Source organism: Suricata suricatta, chromosome 2 (genome assembly GCF_006229205.1).
Source record: "Suricata suricatta isolate VVHF042 chromosome 2, meerkat_22Aug2017_6uvM2_HiC, whole genome shotgun sequence".
Taxonomy (NCBI): Eukaryota; Metazoa; Chordata; class Mammalia; order Carnivora; family Herpestidae; genus Suricata; species Suricata suricatta.
This window is the reverse complement of record NC_043701.1, coordinates 136,429,357-136,444,535: the sequence shown is the minus strand read 5'-3', so window position 1 is coordinate 136,444,535 and position 15,179 is coordinate 136,429,357. Positions and strand designations below refer to the sequence as shown.

The 15,179-nt window shown below is 51.7% G+C and overlaps 2 protein-coding genes across 7 annotated transcripts in view; both read left to right on the top strand.

Annotated features, from left to right (window-relative positions):
- LOC115276055 (dual specificity protein phosphatase 13-like) overlaps window positions 1-5,532 on the top strand; it is a 7,533-nt gene extending 2,001 nt beyond the window's left edge. Inside the window, exons 3-6 of the mRNA XM_029919816.1 lie at window positions 4-93; window positions 864-1,081; window positions 2,901-3,108; window positions 5,469-5,532. Coding sequence (XP_029775676.1) covers window positions 4-93; window positions 864-1,081; window positions 2,901-3,100 — 508 coding nt within the window. The 3' untranslated portion in view covers window positions 3,101-3,108; window positions 5,469-5,532. The remainder of the gene's footprint in view (window positions 1-3; window positions 94-863; window positions 1,082-2,900; window positions 3,109-5,468) is intronic.
- On the top strand, window positions 3,499-14,187 carry LOC115272422 (dual specificity protein phosphatase 13). Of its 6 annotated transcripts, XM_029915532.1 has the most exons (6): window positions 3,499-3,522; window positions 5,469-5,672; window positions 6,671-6,765; window positions 10,267-10,440; window positions 12,779-12,999; window positions 13,715-14,187. In XM_029915532.1, exons 1-6 carry the CDS (start codon window positions 3,514-3,516, stop codon window positions 13,915-13,917), a joined length of 906 nt encoding a protein of 301 aa, XP_029771392.1. In that variant the 5' UTR covers window positions 3,499-3,513; the 3' UTR covers window positions 13,918-14,187. The 6 variants fall into 6 exon arrangements, with proteins under 6 accessions (XP_029771392.1, XP_029771385.1, XP_029771365.1 ...); XM_029915505.1 differs by lacking the exons at window positions 3,499-3,522; window positions 5,469-5,672; window positions 6,671-6,765 and adding exons at window positions 9,026-9,113; window positions 9,413-9,510; XM_029915512.1 differs by lacking the exons at window positions 3,499-3,522; window positions 5,469-5,672; window positions 6,671-6,765 and adding exons at window positions 9,052-9,113; window positions 9,421-9,510.
- Window positions 14,188-15,179: the final 992 nt, after the last annotated feature.

Here is a 15,179-nt window from a genome sequence, read left to right as displayed (position 1 = left end):
CAGCGTTCTGGAACTGGAGGAGCTCCTGAGGGCAGGGAAAGTTTCTTGCAGCCATGTGGACGAAGTTTGGCCCAACCTTTACATAGGAGATGCGTAAGTGGTAGCTGGTCGGAAAGGGTGTGTGGAAGGGGACAAGGAGAGACAGTTCTTGGGCTCTTTACCAGAGATGGGGGGGGGGGTAGGGGGGTGGAACAAGGAGAAATAGTTCTGCTCTGCACATCTCAGGCTAGGGACTGACTCTAGGACTCCTGTTCTGGGGTGAGTGCAGTGATCAGGTGTCACCACCAGGAGGAGCAAAGCTTTTGCCTGCCTGGATAATTGGAGCTCCCAGAGGATTCACAAATCTGATATATCCTGGACAATTGGCAAGTCAGGGACAGAGGCCTGGGGAATGGTGCTTTCTGGTATGACATGGGATGAACAGAGAGCTCCCCTTTCTGGGCCCAGGCTCCTCTGGACACAGAGTGGGTGGGAAAGGTAAATCAGGGAAGGTGTCATTAAACATTTGCAAATTAGAAGCAGGTATGAGGTGGTGGCCAGAAGAGACCAGTAGTGTGTGTGAGGGCATGGGGCAAGAAAGGAGGGGTAGCCGGATTCCAGGGCTGAAGCAATTCTTTCCTTCCTGTCTTGGCCAAGGCAGGAGCAGATCACCTCCAGTAGCAAAGAGGGTCTGAAGATAACTCCCTGTACTACCAACACTTCCACCACAAAGCTTTGAGGGTGGGGCTCAAGCTTACTGGGCTCCTTCTTGGATCCCTTTGGACCTTGGTGGTCTGTGCCTCTGAAGCAGGGGGGCCAGAAAAAAACCTCCCTTCTGGACCCCATGGCTTCCAGCATCCAGCCCCATTCCTCTTCTTTCCTAGGGCCACAGCAAATAACCGCTTTGAGCTATGGAAGCTGGGCATCACCCACGTGCTGAACGCAGCCCACGGCGGACTCTATTGTCAGGGCGGCCCTGACTTCTATGGCAGCAGTGTGAGCTACCTGGGCGTGCCAGCCCACGACCTCCCTAATTTTGACATCAGTGCCTACTTCTCCTCAGCAGCTGACTTCATCCACAGTGCCCTCAGCACACCCGGGGGTAGGAGTTGGGTCTGGACCTATATTCTATTCTGCTCAGCCACTGGGGGAGGAGCGCGAGATATCCAGTTTCCCCTCAAATATTAGTGCCCTCCCATTTCTAGATTTTCAAAAGCCTTCAGGTTTTAAAAAAATCCTCTGTTCAGTGCTCCAACAATTTATCCAACCTCATTACTTCACAGACAGGGAAACTGAGGCCTAGAATGCAAGGTCATGTCACGAATTAGGAGCAGTCCTGGGACTGAAAGTCAAGTTTCCCAAATAGCAAAACAGTTCTTTCTCTGCATCATTCAGCCTTGAGAAATTGCCATTTAGTACCGAGACATCTGGTTTCTACCCCCCAAGCATTTTCAATTGGGAAAAAAGACCCCAAACTTTAAAAAAATTTTTTTAATGTTTTTTATTTATTTTTGAGAGACAGAGAGAAACAGTGTGAGCAGGGGAGGGTCAGAGAGAGAGGAAGGCACAGAACCGGACGCAGGCTCCAGGCTCTGAGCTAACTGTCAGCACAGAGCCCAACGCAGGGCTCGAACCCACAAACCGTGAGATCATGACCTGAGCCGAAGCTGGACGCTTAACCAACTGAGCCACTTAGGCACCCCAAAAAGACCCCAAACTTAAAAAAAATTTTTTTTAACATTTGTTCATTTTTGAGAAACAGAGAGAACATGAGCAGGGGAGGGGCAGGGAGAGGGAGACACAGAATCCAAAGCAGGCTTCAGGCTCTGAGCTGTCAGCACAGAGCCAACGTGGGGCTCAAACCCATGAATCATGACATCATGATCTGACCTGCTGTCAGACGTTTAACTAACTGAGGCACCCAGGCACCCCTAAAAAACAGACAAACTTCTAATACCCAGGGTAGAACAAAGGAGGCTGGGGAAGCTGGAGCCCCCACTCTGGATGAGAGCCATGCCCCTTGTTGCCTGACCCTGAGAAAGCAAGTGTTCCTCTCTGGACTCCAGTTTCTCATCTATGAGACAGGAAAGACAAGACTATGGCTCACAGCACTCTTTAATATCCAGAGCACCTTGGCATTCATTTGTTTGTCATCCATTCATTTACCAGCTATTTATTATCTTTTCTGTGCCAGGCACTGAGCTAGAAAAGGCAGGGTCCCCACTCTCATGGAACTTGCATGTTTTGTGGAAAGATAGTCAAAATGCGGAGTATTGTGGGTACTATTCATTTGAATGGGTAAATGTGAAGAGATAAGGGGCACAGGAACAGGGCAAAGGTGCTCAGTCCAGAGGACCAGGAAGTGAGGAGACTTCCCTCTACAACAGTATTTACTGGGCCACATGCAAAAAGAATGAGCTGCTCTGTGATTCAAGTGATACCATGAGTGGTCAGGAAAGCCTGGACAAGGAAATCACGTCTTAGCTGAAACCTGACAGATGAGTAATAAACATTAGTCAGACCACAAGCCAGAGAAGTTTTACAGGTAGTTGGAATAGCATGTTCTGAGGCTGGAGGCCAGAAACCCTAAGAGCTTTAAGGGACTGAAAGTTACCCGGTGTTTTTAGATCTGAAGGCTGGGGTGAGACAGCCTGAGATGAAGGTATAGGGTCAGCAGGGGCCAGCTCAAGGAGGGTCTTGTAAGCTGTGTTAAGGAGTTTGGAGTTTTGCCTATCCCCAAGGTAGCTGTTGGTATACCCATCTGACCGATCAGGAAACTGAGAACCATAAAGGCTAAATGGTTTGTGCAGAGTTACATAATATACCCCAGGCAGAACCGGGAAAGGCACTTGGGTCCCTACCCCTGCCCTTGGGTGGGCCAGCTGGTGGGAAAGGGTCTTTCACCAGGATGTCTTCCTCAGCCAAGGTCCTGGTGCACTGTGTGGTAGGGGTGAGCCGCTCCGCCACACTGGTGCTGGCCTACCTCATGCTACGCCAGCAGCTGTCCTTGCGCCAGGCCGTGATCACCGTGAGGCAACACCGATGGGTCTTCCCCAACCGAGGCTTCCTCCACCAGCTCTGCCAGCTGGACCAGCAGCTGCGGGGTGCAGGCCGGAGCTGAGGGGCCAGGTGAGGGCTGGGCAGGGCACAGTGGGGTGAGGGAGCAGAGCTGGGTGCAGTTAAGAAGTGAGAGGTCAAGTAAGGGCTGGACGGGGAACACAGAAAGGGAAAACCAGTGAAGGCTGGCAGGGGACATGGAATGGGACCAGTTCAGAAGTGGGTTGTCAGGGCTGGGTGTGGCCAAAAGTGAGGGTAGGAGGGGGCCTGGCTGAGGCAACTTTCCAGAAGGACCCTTTCGTCTACGGCCATACCACCCTGAACGCGCCCGATCTCATCTGATCTCGGAAGCTAAGCAGGGTCGGGCCTGGTTAGTACTTGGATGGCAGAAGGACCCTTTCTCCCCCAGCCCACTCATGTTCTTCAGATCCCTGAGAGGATGGAAAGGTTTGGAAGGAAAGAGGTGGAAAGCATACAATGGAAGAGGTGAGCCCTTCTTCCCTGGTCCTGATGCAGCCCTGCCCTGCTTCCTTGGCCAAAAGCCAGTGGGGGCTCACCTGAACCCCACGAAGGCAGCAGCACAGCCCGTCCTGACCCCTGTGGGCTGTCTGGACCTCCCCCCACCTCTGCATACCTCCCCAGGTATGCAGGTCCAGACCCCAGCTTCAGCTCTGGGGGGAAAGTGGGGCTGCAGCTGTCACTCCAGGCTTAGTTAATTTTCCTGTCAAGCCCTGCCTAACCCTTGTCACAACAGAGAATATGTTCTCCTGCCACCAGCCGTGGCCTCCTCGCATGAGCCCTTCATGATATAAAGTTCTCCTGCCGTCGTTCCATTCCATTACCTTCCTCGAACCCAGCACCCCACTCCCTACCTACCCTCCTCCCCCAACCAATCTGATCTCAGAGATCACAGAAGCAGCCTCCCTAACTTCGTTCTCTCTCTGGTTCTGAGGACCCCCATAGGACATTAAAGGTCTATCCAGCTCCTTTCTGCTTCCATTTTCCCTCCGTCCTGCTGCCCACTGTGTAGTGCATTCAGAGCATTAGCAGATGGTCCTTAAGTTGCAGGGAGGAACAGATCCTCCACACCTCCTCCATCAGATCTCCCCGTTCCTGCTGGAGGCCTCCAGTATCCCCAGCAGCCTAGTAGGAGTCGGCCTCTACCAACAGCAACACTGCTTCTCAGGTTTCCGGCCCACAAAAGATCACTGAGGTGCTGCTTCCATTTCTTTGGCATCAGCCCTGTTTTCCTCCAGCTCAGCTGGGAGGAGACAGGGGCACCTCTTCCTGTGGTGGAGTGGCTGTGCCGGTACTAGCATTGTGAGGGAGCTGCAGTGTCCCCTGCCCTTCTTCTCCCACCATGCCCAGGCTGGGTCTGTTTTGTCTGTCCCCCAACAGCCCACCTGCCTCACATTCACATCCCCCCTGAGGGCCATCAGCTGGGGAGGTAAGCCTCCTGCCCATGCTGTGCCCTCCATCTCTCCTCAACCCTGACTTGGGCTGTGTGCCCCAGCGCCCACTGGTTCAGAGGGGCTGCCAGCTGGGGGTGGGTGACAGGCCTAGGCTCTCTTGGGAGTTAGAAAAGTGGCAGTTTTCTCCTACCAAGGGCTTCCCAGGGTGTGGACTGAATTTCCCCCTGCCCTGCCCCCCACTACAAGCTGTTTTTGTGTCTGAATTGGCAGCTGGCACCATCACAAGGTAGCTGTTTAGCAACACTGACCCCCTTCTGATACTTTCAGAAGGATGAGCATCTTGGGGGTAGGGATCAGGGCAGGATGGAGAGCTAGGTGTAGTGTGTGGGGGTGAGTGTAAGAGAAGAAAATTAAGGTTATATAGCTGTGGGTGGGATCAGGCTGAGAACTGAGCTGAGTGGGAAACTGTTGCAGGCAGCTCTGCAGGTATGGGGTGCTGACAGGGAGACACGAATGGTATGTTCCCATCCTGCTCTCTCTTCTAAACAGGTTTCAGGAAACTGGTAGAAAGCAGATCTCTGATTATGCCCATCTGCCCCACTTCCTTGGCTTGGAACCCTAAAACACCCTGACCTCCAACCTCAGCATCTCTCCAGCAGGTGGCTTGGGGGAAGTCAGTTGGGCTGCAGCACTGTACACTTTTCTGAGGTGCCATCCACCAGACAGCCTCTGCTACCGGAGCCTCAGGGAGTTGTGCAGTGTGCAGCCTATATGGCCATACATAGCAGCCCTAGGGACTCTGAAAGATGAGGGGGCCATGGGGAGAGGTCATTTCTCTCCATGAGCCCTGGGCCCCAGACCAGCCTTATCTCTCCCAGCATCTGTACCCACTTGACTTTACACAGAGGGCTCAAGGCACAGACAGGTTTAGGTGGAAGTTCTTGCCCCTGCCCTGACAAGTCCCAACCATTCTGGGCCTTGGGTTGCCTGCCTATAACATGGAGCTCATCTCTTCCCCAGGGCTGGTCGTTACTCCCTGCCGCACGGCTGTGCTACTTTGCTACCCTGACACTGGTCCTGTTGGTGCTGCTGGAGGCTCTGGCCCAGGTGGATTCCAAGAAGACGGTGAGAACCCAGTGTGGGGTCCGCCCTAGAGCCTGCTACTCCATCTGCTCCCTCCAGCCTCCGGCACTCCCTGCCGGCCACAGTCTTCAGTCCCTGCAGGTGGGAATGGTCTTCCTTCTCAGCCAATTCCAGAGGCTCCGTAAGCCAGGGACTCCAAGTTCACTGGGGCGGAGGGATGGGAGGAGAGCGGGAGGGGATTCTAAGTGTTCATGATTGCCCTTGGCCACAGCTCCCTCCATCAGTTCTCCCCAGGGATCAGGGGACCCCAGCAGGGGCTGAACCCTAGTTCCCTGGAGCTCAGACTTCAGAGGTGCCCTGTAGGTGTGGCCACAAGTATGCATATGTCCTGTGTGTGTCTGTCATCTGGGACTGTGAGTGGAGGAGTCCTCTAGTATATATGAGGAGGGTCTCTGGAGAGCAGGAAGGATTCTTCCAGGCCCAAATCCAAGGTCCCTAACTGACCATACTGGCCTTTGGAAGGACTTAAAACACCATCTTGCTGGCCTCAAAGGACAGTGTGTCCTGGGTTAAGAATACTTCCTGGGGGAAGGAGGAGCCTGGCAGAGGGCAGAGTGGCTTCTGGACACAGCAGGCCAGGACAGGTATATAAAGGCCTGCTCTGAACCCCACTGACACCTTCGTGAAGTATACCCACACTTCCTTCAGCCTGGGTCTTCTAGATCTTAATCCTGGGCCAGTCCTATAATCCTCAGCTCCCAATTAAGTGCCTCTGGACCTGGGTTCTGATGTTGGCATCACTGCCAGTTTGTGTCTGGTGTTGGCTATTCTCTTTTCTGTCCTCCTCCATGGAAGATCCTTCCAGCTCCAACCTTCTGCCCATCCTTCATACCACCCTCGAAGGCCAAGGGAGCTGTGAAAATGGCTTATTGGATCTTCTGTCTCCCTGCCCCACATATACATACACATCACAAGCAGATCCCTGTGACCTGCCTCCACTCCAAGCAAGGCCAGATGCCTGGCTGGGCTTGGCACTGACCATGCCAGCGACCCAGTGGGTGAGTTGAGAGTGTCAGGGGGAGGCCAGAAGAGGGGAGCAGCACATCATGCTTTATAATTAAACTCAAATCAAAAAATAGAAACAGCATCAAGTGTGTGGAGACAGACAGCTGGAAGCCGGCAGTGCAAAGTGGCTGTCAGAGAAGACCACAGCCTGGGCCAGATACCCCCACAGGTGGGTGAGTGCCCCTGTTCCAGGGGGGCCAAAGAGCATGCTGAGTCATGAGGGCCAGGGCACCTGTGCCTGTGTGTGTTGTGGAGGGACTGGGTTAGATCGGAGGACAGAGTGGGTTAGAGATAGAGGCACCAAAAAAGCAGAGTAGTCAGAAAGATTTGGGCTCAAATCCTAGATCCCATGCTTATTGGCCGTGTGTCCTTGAACATATTGCTTAATCTCTCTGAACCTCAGTTTCCTCATCTTTAAAATGGGGATGATAATGTTATCTGCTTCATAAGGTACTGTGAGAATCCAGTGAGAAAATGTAAACATTTAGTTCTGTCTGGTACACAGTCCATCCTTAGTAAGTTGTGAATATAATAACTATTATTGCTGGACAGAGAAAGAAACCTCAAGAGACACAAAGAAATAGAGACTAAGCCTCACTGTCCTGTGGGGAGGTTACCTCCCACCCAGGATATGGCTGAGGCTTGAAAGGGTAAGAGTAATAATAGTAGTAATGATAATAATAGTAAGATGCACCGTTCTGGGGGCATCTACCATAAGGCAGACCCTGTGGGAGGTGCCTTCCATTTAGTATCTCATGAACTTCTCATGGCAGCCCCATGAAAAAACTGGCTCAGAGAAGACCATCCAAATACCAGACCTGAAAACTGCCCAGATCTGTCCTCCTCTAGGGCCTGCACGCTGAGTGCAAAGCCCCACTGGCAGCTCACAGTGGCTGGCCGACTGCCACCCTCCCCAAGGCTTCCTTTCCAGACTCCTCACTCATCCTGCGCTGAGATCTCTGGCCTCAACTCTCCTGTGGCCACAGTCCCATCTGGTCTGCTTGGGGAGGAGAAGCGGGAAGCAGAGAGCCTGGTAGGAGGGAAGACCAGGGGGACATCTGGAGCTTCGGCTGAGGAGGTGGATGGCAAGAGCTGCCCCCTGCCCTGAGGAGGCCTGGGCCTCGGCCTAAGGCCAGCAGCATGCAGAGTGGTGTGTTGAGGGCTATGAGCTCCTACGAGAGGCTGGGGAGAGAGGCATAGAGAGGAGGAGGGACGCACACAAAGACAGAAAACAAATACCTAAACGTGACAGCAGCAGCAGCAACAGCAGCACAAGAGTGGAGAAACCACTGCCCACAGAGGCAGCTGTTTGGCTTAGGGAGAAGACGCAGGAAGGAGGCAGAATGAGGGCCAGAGTGAAGGAGGAGAAGAGCCAGGCCTACTAAATGCTGGGCACATGCTTCACTCTGTCCCTACTAAATGCTGGGCACATGCTTCACTCTGCGGTGGCCAAGGAGATGTGGGAGGAGGAGTCGGTCTAGGTCTGGGGGCAGCAGAAACCAGGGGAGCTGCTGCAGCCACTGGATTCCTTTCTTCTGTGTGCCTGGAGCTTGACGGACGAGTCCTTGAGCAGGGGGCTGGACCCCCAGTAGGACAGAGTGAACAGATGTGGGGCACATCTATGAGCATCAGGTGTAAGAACCTAGGTGGGATCAGATAAGGAGTACCCCAAAGTCCAAGAAAAAGGCCCCCATTCTCCAGATTTGGGTCCAAGCCCCCTAGAAGGTTGAAACATGGGCTGTGGCCTCACAGCCCCCAATTCCTGACCCCTGTTGGTTTCTCCTCATCCCAGGAGCCCCCTGGGACCAGCTCTGTTTCAGCCAGAGCCTGGCTGCCTGTTCCCTGGCACAGCTGGACTGCGATGCACCCATTGGCCACAGGGTGGCGGCCGTACCCCACGCCAAGCTCAGAGGCCAGAGGGGACCTGCCAGGCTTCCCAGAGCTCCACTCTCATGCAGCTCCAGCTGCTGGCTGCAGACCAGTGTGGTGACTGGACAACCCTGGGGCCTGGGGCTTTCTTCACTCCAACACACTATGCTGCTCCCTACCCTGTAGCTACTGCAAACCCAGCCACTGCTCTCATTCTCAGGTCAGACCCCTAAGGAATCCTGAAAGTCAGGCAAGGCCAGTATCTTAAACATGAGAAAGACAAACCATGGGCCAGACAGGAGCAAAGACTTGCTGGAGACAACAGAATGAGTTATGGCCTTGCTGTCCTCCCTCCCTCCGAAGTTCCTTTTTACCACTGCAGGTAGCTTCCCAGGGACATGGAAGTTTAGGGCCAAAAGCCTTTCATCCCAAAGAGAGGCCAAGCAGAAAGGGTTTGTGCTTCAGCCTACAATAGCCTAGGTCTGCTCTCAGACTCCACCCCCACAGGCTCCAAAGGAAGGACCCGGAATTCTAGCCGCTTCACAGCATTTGTGTTCTGGGCGGAACCTGGCCCAGCCCAGTTCCACTCATTGCTGAGTCCTGTCCCTGTCCCCACTCCCCTATTCCTGGCCCCAGACCATGCCTTAGGTAGGTGGCAGGCCACTCAGCCTGCCCTGAAGTCACTGTGGGGGATGAAGGGGAAAGCCAAGTCTTCACTTCCACCCCGCCCACCAGCTACCCGCTGGGTGAGCTTGCCGAAACCAGTGGCCCCCTGCGTGCCCATTTCTCTTCCTGGTCCTGGCACTGCCTACCAAAGAGAAAAGATATTCTTCCCAGTTTGTACCTTCCCTAGTTACTGGTTGAGGGGGCCAGGGACAATTAGCCAAGATAGGCACTCCTTGCCAGCACAGCACCAGACCCATGTTCTGGTGCCACTGACACCCCAGCTCTGCAGGGTCCCGGACACCCTCAGCCAGATGACTCCTGACACAACTCACCTGACCTGGGTGAGGCCTGACCTGCAGCATTGGCCTGAGTCATGGGGGTAAGGAGGAAAATCCCGGGTCCTATAGGCAGATGTGTGACCCCAACACCAGGCTCTCATGTAGAGACAGATGGATTAGTGACCATTCTCTGGAGTCCCCAGTGATGGCAACGGCAAGGCTTAGAGACAGAACCGAAGGAGCACAACTGGATAGAAACCCCAGCCTTGCTACTTATCAGCCATATGGCTCTGGACATCACTTAAAGAATTCTCTCTGACCTTCAGTTTCCCACTATGTACAATAGGGACCTACCCCACGTGAGGCCTCAGGCCCATTAGAGGCATCAGCTTACTTAGCATGGAAATACCAACAAATGTCAGGTCGTGACCCAGGCCCCCTCATTCCTGGGATTAACCCTGGAAGTAGCAGAGGAGGGAGCTTGAGATGAGTTGCCAGCTTGTGGGGGCCTTCCTAGGTGCCCTCTGAGAGCCACAGCCATCTGAGGTCCTCATCCCTATTAAGTCCCAAGTACCTGTGACTTACGGGCCAGGGTCTGCGCTGACTAGTTGCCACAAACAGGGAACTGTGAGGGGGCTCTTGGCTAAAGCCTCCACCATCAGGGACTTCTGGGAAGGGCAGAAGAGAGCTTCACAGGAGTGTCAAGGGATTGATTCCCTTGATCCCTGGGGAAAGGGTCTAGGCCTCAGCCCCACTTGAGCTAGTTAATAACCTCATCCACAATAGCTGAGGCCCAGGCCTCTCCATCAGCTGGATGGATCCTACCCCCAACCGCCACAGCATCCACTGTGTTTCAGGATGGACTCACCGCAGAAGCAGGACCTCCGGAGGCCCAAGATCCATGGGGCAGTCCGGGCGTCCTCCTACCAGCCACCCACACTGGCCTCCCTACAGCGTTTGCTGTGGGTCCGTCAGGCCGCCATGCTGAGCCACGTCAATGAGGTCTGGCCCAACCTCTTCCTAGGAGATGCGTAAGTACAACCCACAGGGGGAGGTAAAGGGGACAGAAGGGGACCTTCTCCCAGAGTCCTCCAGCGGCAGAGGTGGCACCCTCTGCCTCCCACCATCTCTTCCCACGTGTTCCTTTTTTTCTATAGTATTATTAATTTTAGCTGTGCAAATAGAATACACATAAGAAAAGTGCATAAAGGGGCTCATTTGGTTGAGTGTCCGACTCTTGATTTCAGCTCAGATCATGATCCCAGAGTTGTGGGATCGAGCCCCACATCTGGCTCTGCTCTCTCTCCCTCTGTCCCCTCCCCTACTCACACGGGTCCGCGCTCTCTCTCTTCCTCTAAAAGAAAAAGAAAAGAAAAGTGCATAGAGGACATGTGAACAGTTTCACCATCCAGGACAAGAAATAGGACATTCCTTATGCCCCAGAAGCCCCACTGAACCCTTCTCATCAGAATCCCTTTCCTTGTAGAGAACGACTAAATGTTGAAATAATTATCTCCTTGCTTTTCTTTACAGTTTTAAAACCTATATACCTGAAAATGTAGTTAGTTTTGCTTGTCTTTTAAAGTCATATGAATGGTATCATATTGTGTGTGCTTTCTGCCTGGAATCCTTTGCTCAATATTGTAAGACTCACTTGGGTTCTATGCAGCCGAAGCTCATTCATTTTTCATTGCTGCATACTATTCATTTGTATGACTATCCCATAGTTTATCCATTCTATTATACACGGTCATTTGAGTTGTTTTCACTTTCTGGCTATTATGAACAGTGATCCTAGGAACATTCTAGTACATGGGTCCTGGGAACACACACAAAGTTTCTCTAGGATATGTATGTGTGTGTGTGTGTATTTTGTAGAATTGTAAATAATTTCCCCAAAAGTTTTCCTAAAATTTGGAATATATGGATGAATATATGTGGATTTTAGACATTTTTCTTAATATTTAGAAAATATGGTTCAATATCTTGTTAATAATATGGCAAATATGCTATCCCCCCCACCAGATAATAACCAGTAATAAAATCATTGTTGACTTTTTAAAAATACACATATACACATGGGGCGTCTGGGTGGCTCAGTCGGTTGAGCTTTTGACTTGAGTTCAGGTCATGATCTCACAGTCCTTGAGGTCAAGCCCCACGTCAGGCTCTGTGCTGACAGCTCGGAGCCTGGAGCCTGCTTTGGATTCTGTGTCTCCCTCTTTCTCTGCCCCTTTCATGCTCGTGCTTTTTCTCTCAAAAATAAACATTAAAAAATAAGAACACAAGGACACATACATAAATGCTTTTTCACATTTTTTTACAGAAATGATACCTCTTTCTAGTCCTACTTTGTCATCTACTTCATGTAGATTTAAAAAAATGTTTTAAAAGCTTTTTTGAAAGCTTTTAAAATAAAACCACACATCCTTTGAAAAGGATTTTTATACCAAGTTGTGTATCCTGCATTTTAAAAAATTTCTTAAATGTTTATTTTTGAGAGAGAATGAGCAAGCATGGGAGGGGCAGTGAGAGAGACAGAATCTGAAGCAGGCTCCAGGCTCCGAACTGTCAGCAAGGAGCCTGACGCAGGGCTTGAACTCATGAACTGCAAGATCATGACCTGAGCTGAGATCAGAGGCTCAAATGATCCACCCAAGCCAGCACCCCAGTATCCTGCATTTTTTAAAAGTTAATTTATTTATTAGAGAAAGTGTGAGTGGGGGAGGGGCAGAGAGAAAGGCAGAGAGAGAAAATCCCAAGCAAGCTCTGAGCTGTCAGGCCAGAGGCCAATGCGGGGCTCAAATTCACGAAACTATAAAATCATGACCTGAGCCAAAACCAAGAGTCAGATGCTTAACCGACTGAGCCACCCAGGTGCCCCAATGTATCCTGCATTTTTCACAGGTGCTCAATATAGCATAAACACCCTTTCTTGTTTACCTGCAAATACCTACAACATTTTAGTGGTTGCACACTATTTCATTTAGCTATACCATACCCAGTCTCCTATTATAAGATAGTGATTTTTTCCAATGTTTCACCATCTTGAATATCATTAGGTCCAGTTTATAGATGTCTGTGGGCACATTCTGGATTATTTTCAAGTTCCTAGAAGGGGTGTTGCTGAGGCAAAGGATGTATAGATTTTGTATATTTTTAAGGCTTCTGATGCATATGGCCAAACTGCCCTCTAGAAAAGCTGGGCTGCATGAAAGGGAGTCTTGGTCATTTGGGCCTGTTCACTCTTTCCAGTCTCACATTTGGAGGAGGGGAGACAGAGGAAGGAAGGGGACAAGTTCCAGCTCAGCCGGAGGTGACCCAGTGAGACCTGCCCCACCTCTCAAGGTCCCCATGGCCTCCCTGCAGGTACGCAGCCCGGGACAAGAGCAAGCTGACCCAGCTGGGCATCACCCATGTTGTGAATGTTGCTGCGGGCAAGTTTCAGGTGGACACAGGTGCCAAGTTCTACCGTGGAATGTCCATGGAATACTATGGCATCGAGGCTGATGACAACCCCTTCTTCGACCTCAGTGTCTACTTTTTGCCTGCTGCTCGATACATCCGGACTGCCCTCAGTGTCCCTCAAGGTGAGCTGCCCCTGCTGGAGAAGACACTGGGGTGGAGGTGGGGGTCGGGATGGTGTAAAGGGGTGGGATCTGGGGCACTTTTTCCAGTAGCACTGGTGGGTGGGGTGTCCAGAGCTACAAAGATCTTCAACAACCCTCCCAGCCCATAGAGTAAATAGTTACTACCATTTAGCGAGTGTCCCCTTCGGGGGACTAACAATCAGCTAAGGTCTGATGTGGTTCAGTGTAACCATCCCTCAGCAAGGGGTCTGGTGTTGGGCAGAAGGTACACAATCTAGCAAAGGCTGAAGAGACCCTCTAAGATGAGGCTGTGGCATAGGGCTACAGGGATAGAGAGGGAAGAAAACTAAGGTGGTAAGGGACAGTCCCTGTAATCAGCCACAAATCCAGGGACTCTAGGAATGCTGTTCCCTCTCCCACCCTTTACAACAGGATGGCAGAGTTGGAAAGGATACCAGAGGAAGCACCTTGGACCTGGAGAAAGGAATCCCTGCTGTTAACCTTAGCTGGGCCACTAATTTGCTGTGTGACCTTAAGCCAGCCCCTTTCCCTCTCTGGGCCTCAGCTGGCCCATCTGACTGTAAGAACATTGTAAGTGTTCCAGGGTGCTGTGATAGGTGGGCTGAAGGATGGCCAGAAGCATCTCCAATTCCCAATAGGGTGGGTGGTCAGTGCAAGGGCAGGAAGCTGACATTAGTTTGGGTCTTTCCCACAGGCCGTGTGCTGGTACACTGTGCTATGGGGGTGAGCCGCTCTGCTACAGTTGTCCTGGCCTTCCTCATGATCTGTGAAAACATGACACTGGTGGAGGCCATCCAGACGGTGCAGGCCCACCGTGATATCTGCCCCAACTCAGGCTTCCTCCAGCAACTCCAGGTTCTGGACAACCGACTGGCGCGGGAGATGGGGCGGCTCTGACTTGATGAGCAGCCAGGAGACCTGACCTTCTGCTCAGCATGGCCCAACCCAATAGCCTGGCCCTAGGGACAGCAGCCTCTGCTGTTTCCAATGACCTTGAGGTATAAATAGCAAGTGGGGGCTTAGCTGAGGCAGAAGAAGGGAGAACTGAGTGGTGACCTTTAGCAGGTGAATTTCCCTGACCCCAATCCAAAGATTCTTTATACAAAAGAGTTCAGTCTGTCTCTATAATAAAAGATTCATCATAATAAAGACAGGAGATCTCCTGGAGGTTTGCGGGGTTGGTGGCTTACTTCCAGGATAGCCACGAGCCTTGCCAGCTCTGAGTCAGCGTGTTGGCAGCCTACAGAGAGAGTCTGAGTCCCTGTCGAGTCTTCATGAAGAAAGAGGGCACAGGAGGATCTATTAGTGGTATTTACCTTGGGTACAAAATGGAGGAGTGGGGGTACCAGTGCTGAGGATTAGCTGGTCTTTTCCTTGTCTTGTCCTCCTCATACCATCACCTAAGACCTAGGCTGTCTGAATAAAGACCAAGGTTCACTGCGTCACCATCCTCCTCCATGCCCGCCCAATCAAAACTAGCTGTGCAAATAACATCTCTTAAATCTTTTCACTTACACTGTACTTTCAAAAGGACAGACTAAAACAAGCACCAACTGAGAGAAGAGGTCCAGGAAGGAGACAGCCCAGAAATCCTGGATGAAGGATGGTTATAGAATGTAGCAAAACATTTAGTTCCGAGTTTCTTCGTTTTGTGCCCTAACAGGACAATATAAAATAAGCCCCAGGTTTCTCACCTGGAATAAAGTATCACAAGGACTAAATGGGCTGCTTTCCTCCCACCTCTCAGGCTGTGCCTGTTTAGCCCTGGTTTCTTCCAGCTGATCCTTAAACCTCAAGGTTTCCAGGGTTCTGGCCACTGTCTCTTCTCTTCCTCACAGATCTCACTCTGCTCGGGGGCGGGGTCCCTCTGACACCCGCCCCCACCAGTCTCAGTTCACATCTCTAGGCTGATGACTCCTCTGAGGCAGCCCAGTTCGCTCAAACCTCTGTATCCTGCTGCCCACCTCTATGTGAATATTGCACTTGAATTTCAAACTCAGCCGAACTTTTCCACAGCCCCACCCCACCATCGGAACTCTTCCTAGTTCTTCATTTTAGTGAAGAGTTCTGACAGCCACCGTTGCTCAAGTCAGTGATGGGTGTCATGTCCCCTTGGACCCCCGCCTCTCATACAATTAGCCTATTGATTCTAATTCCTC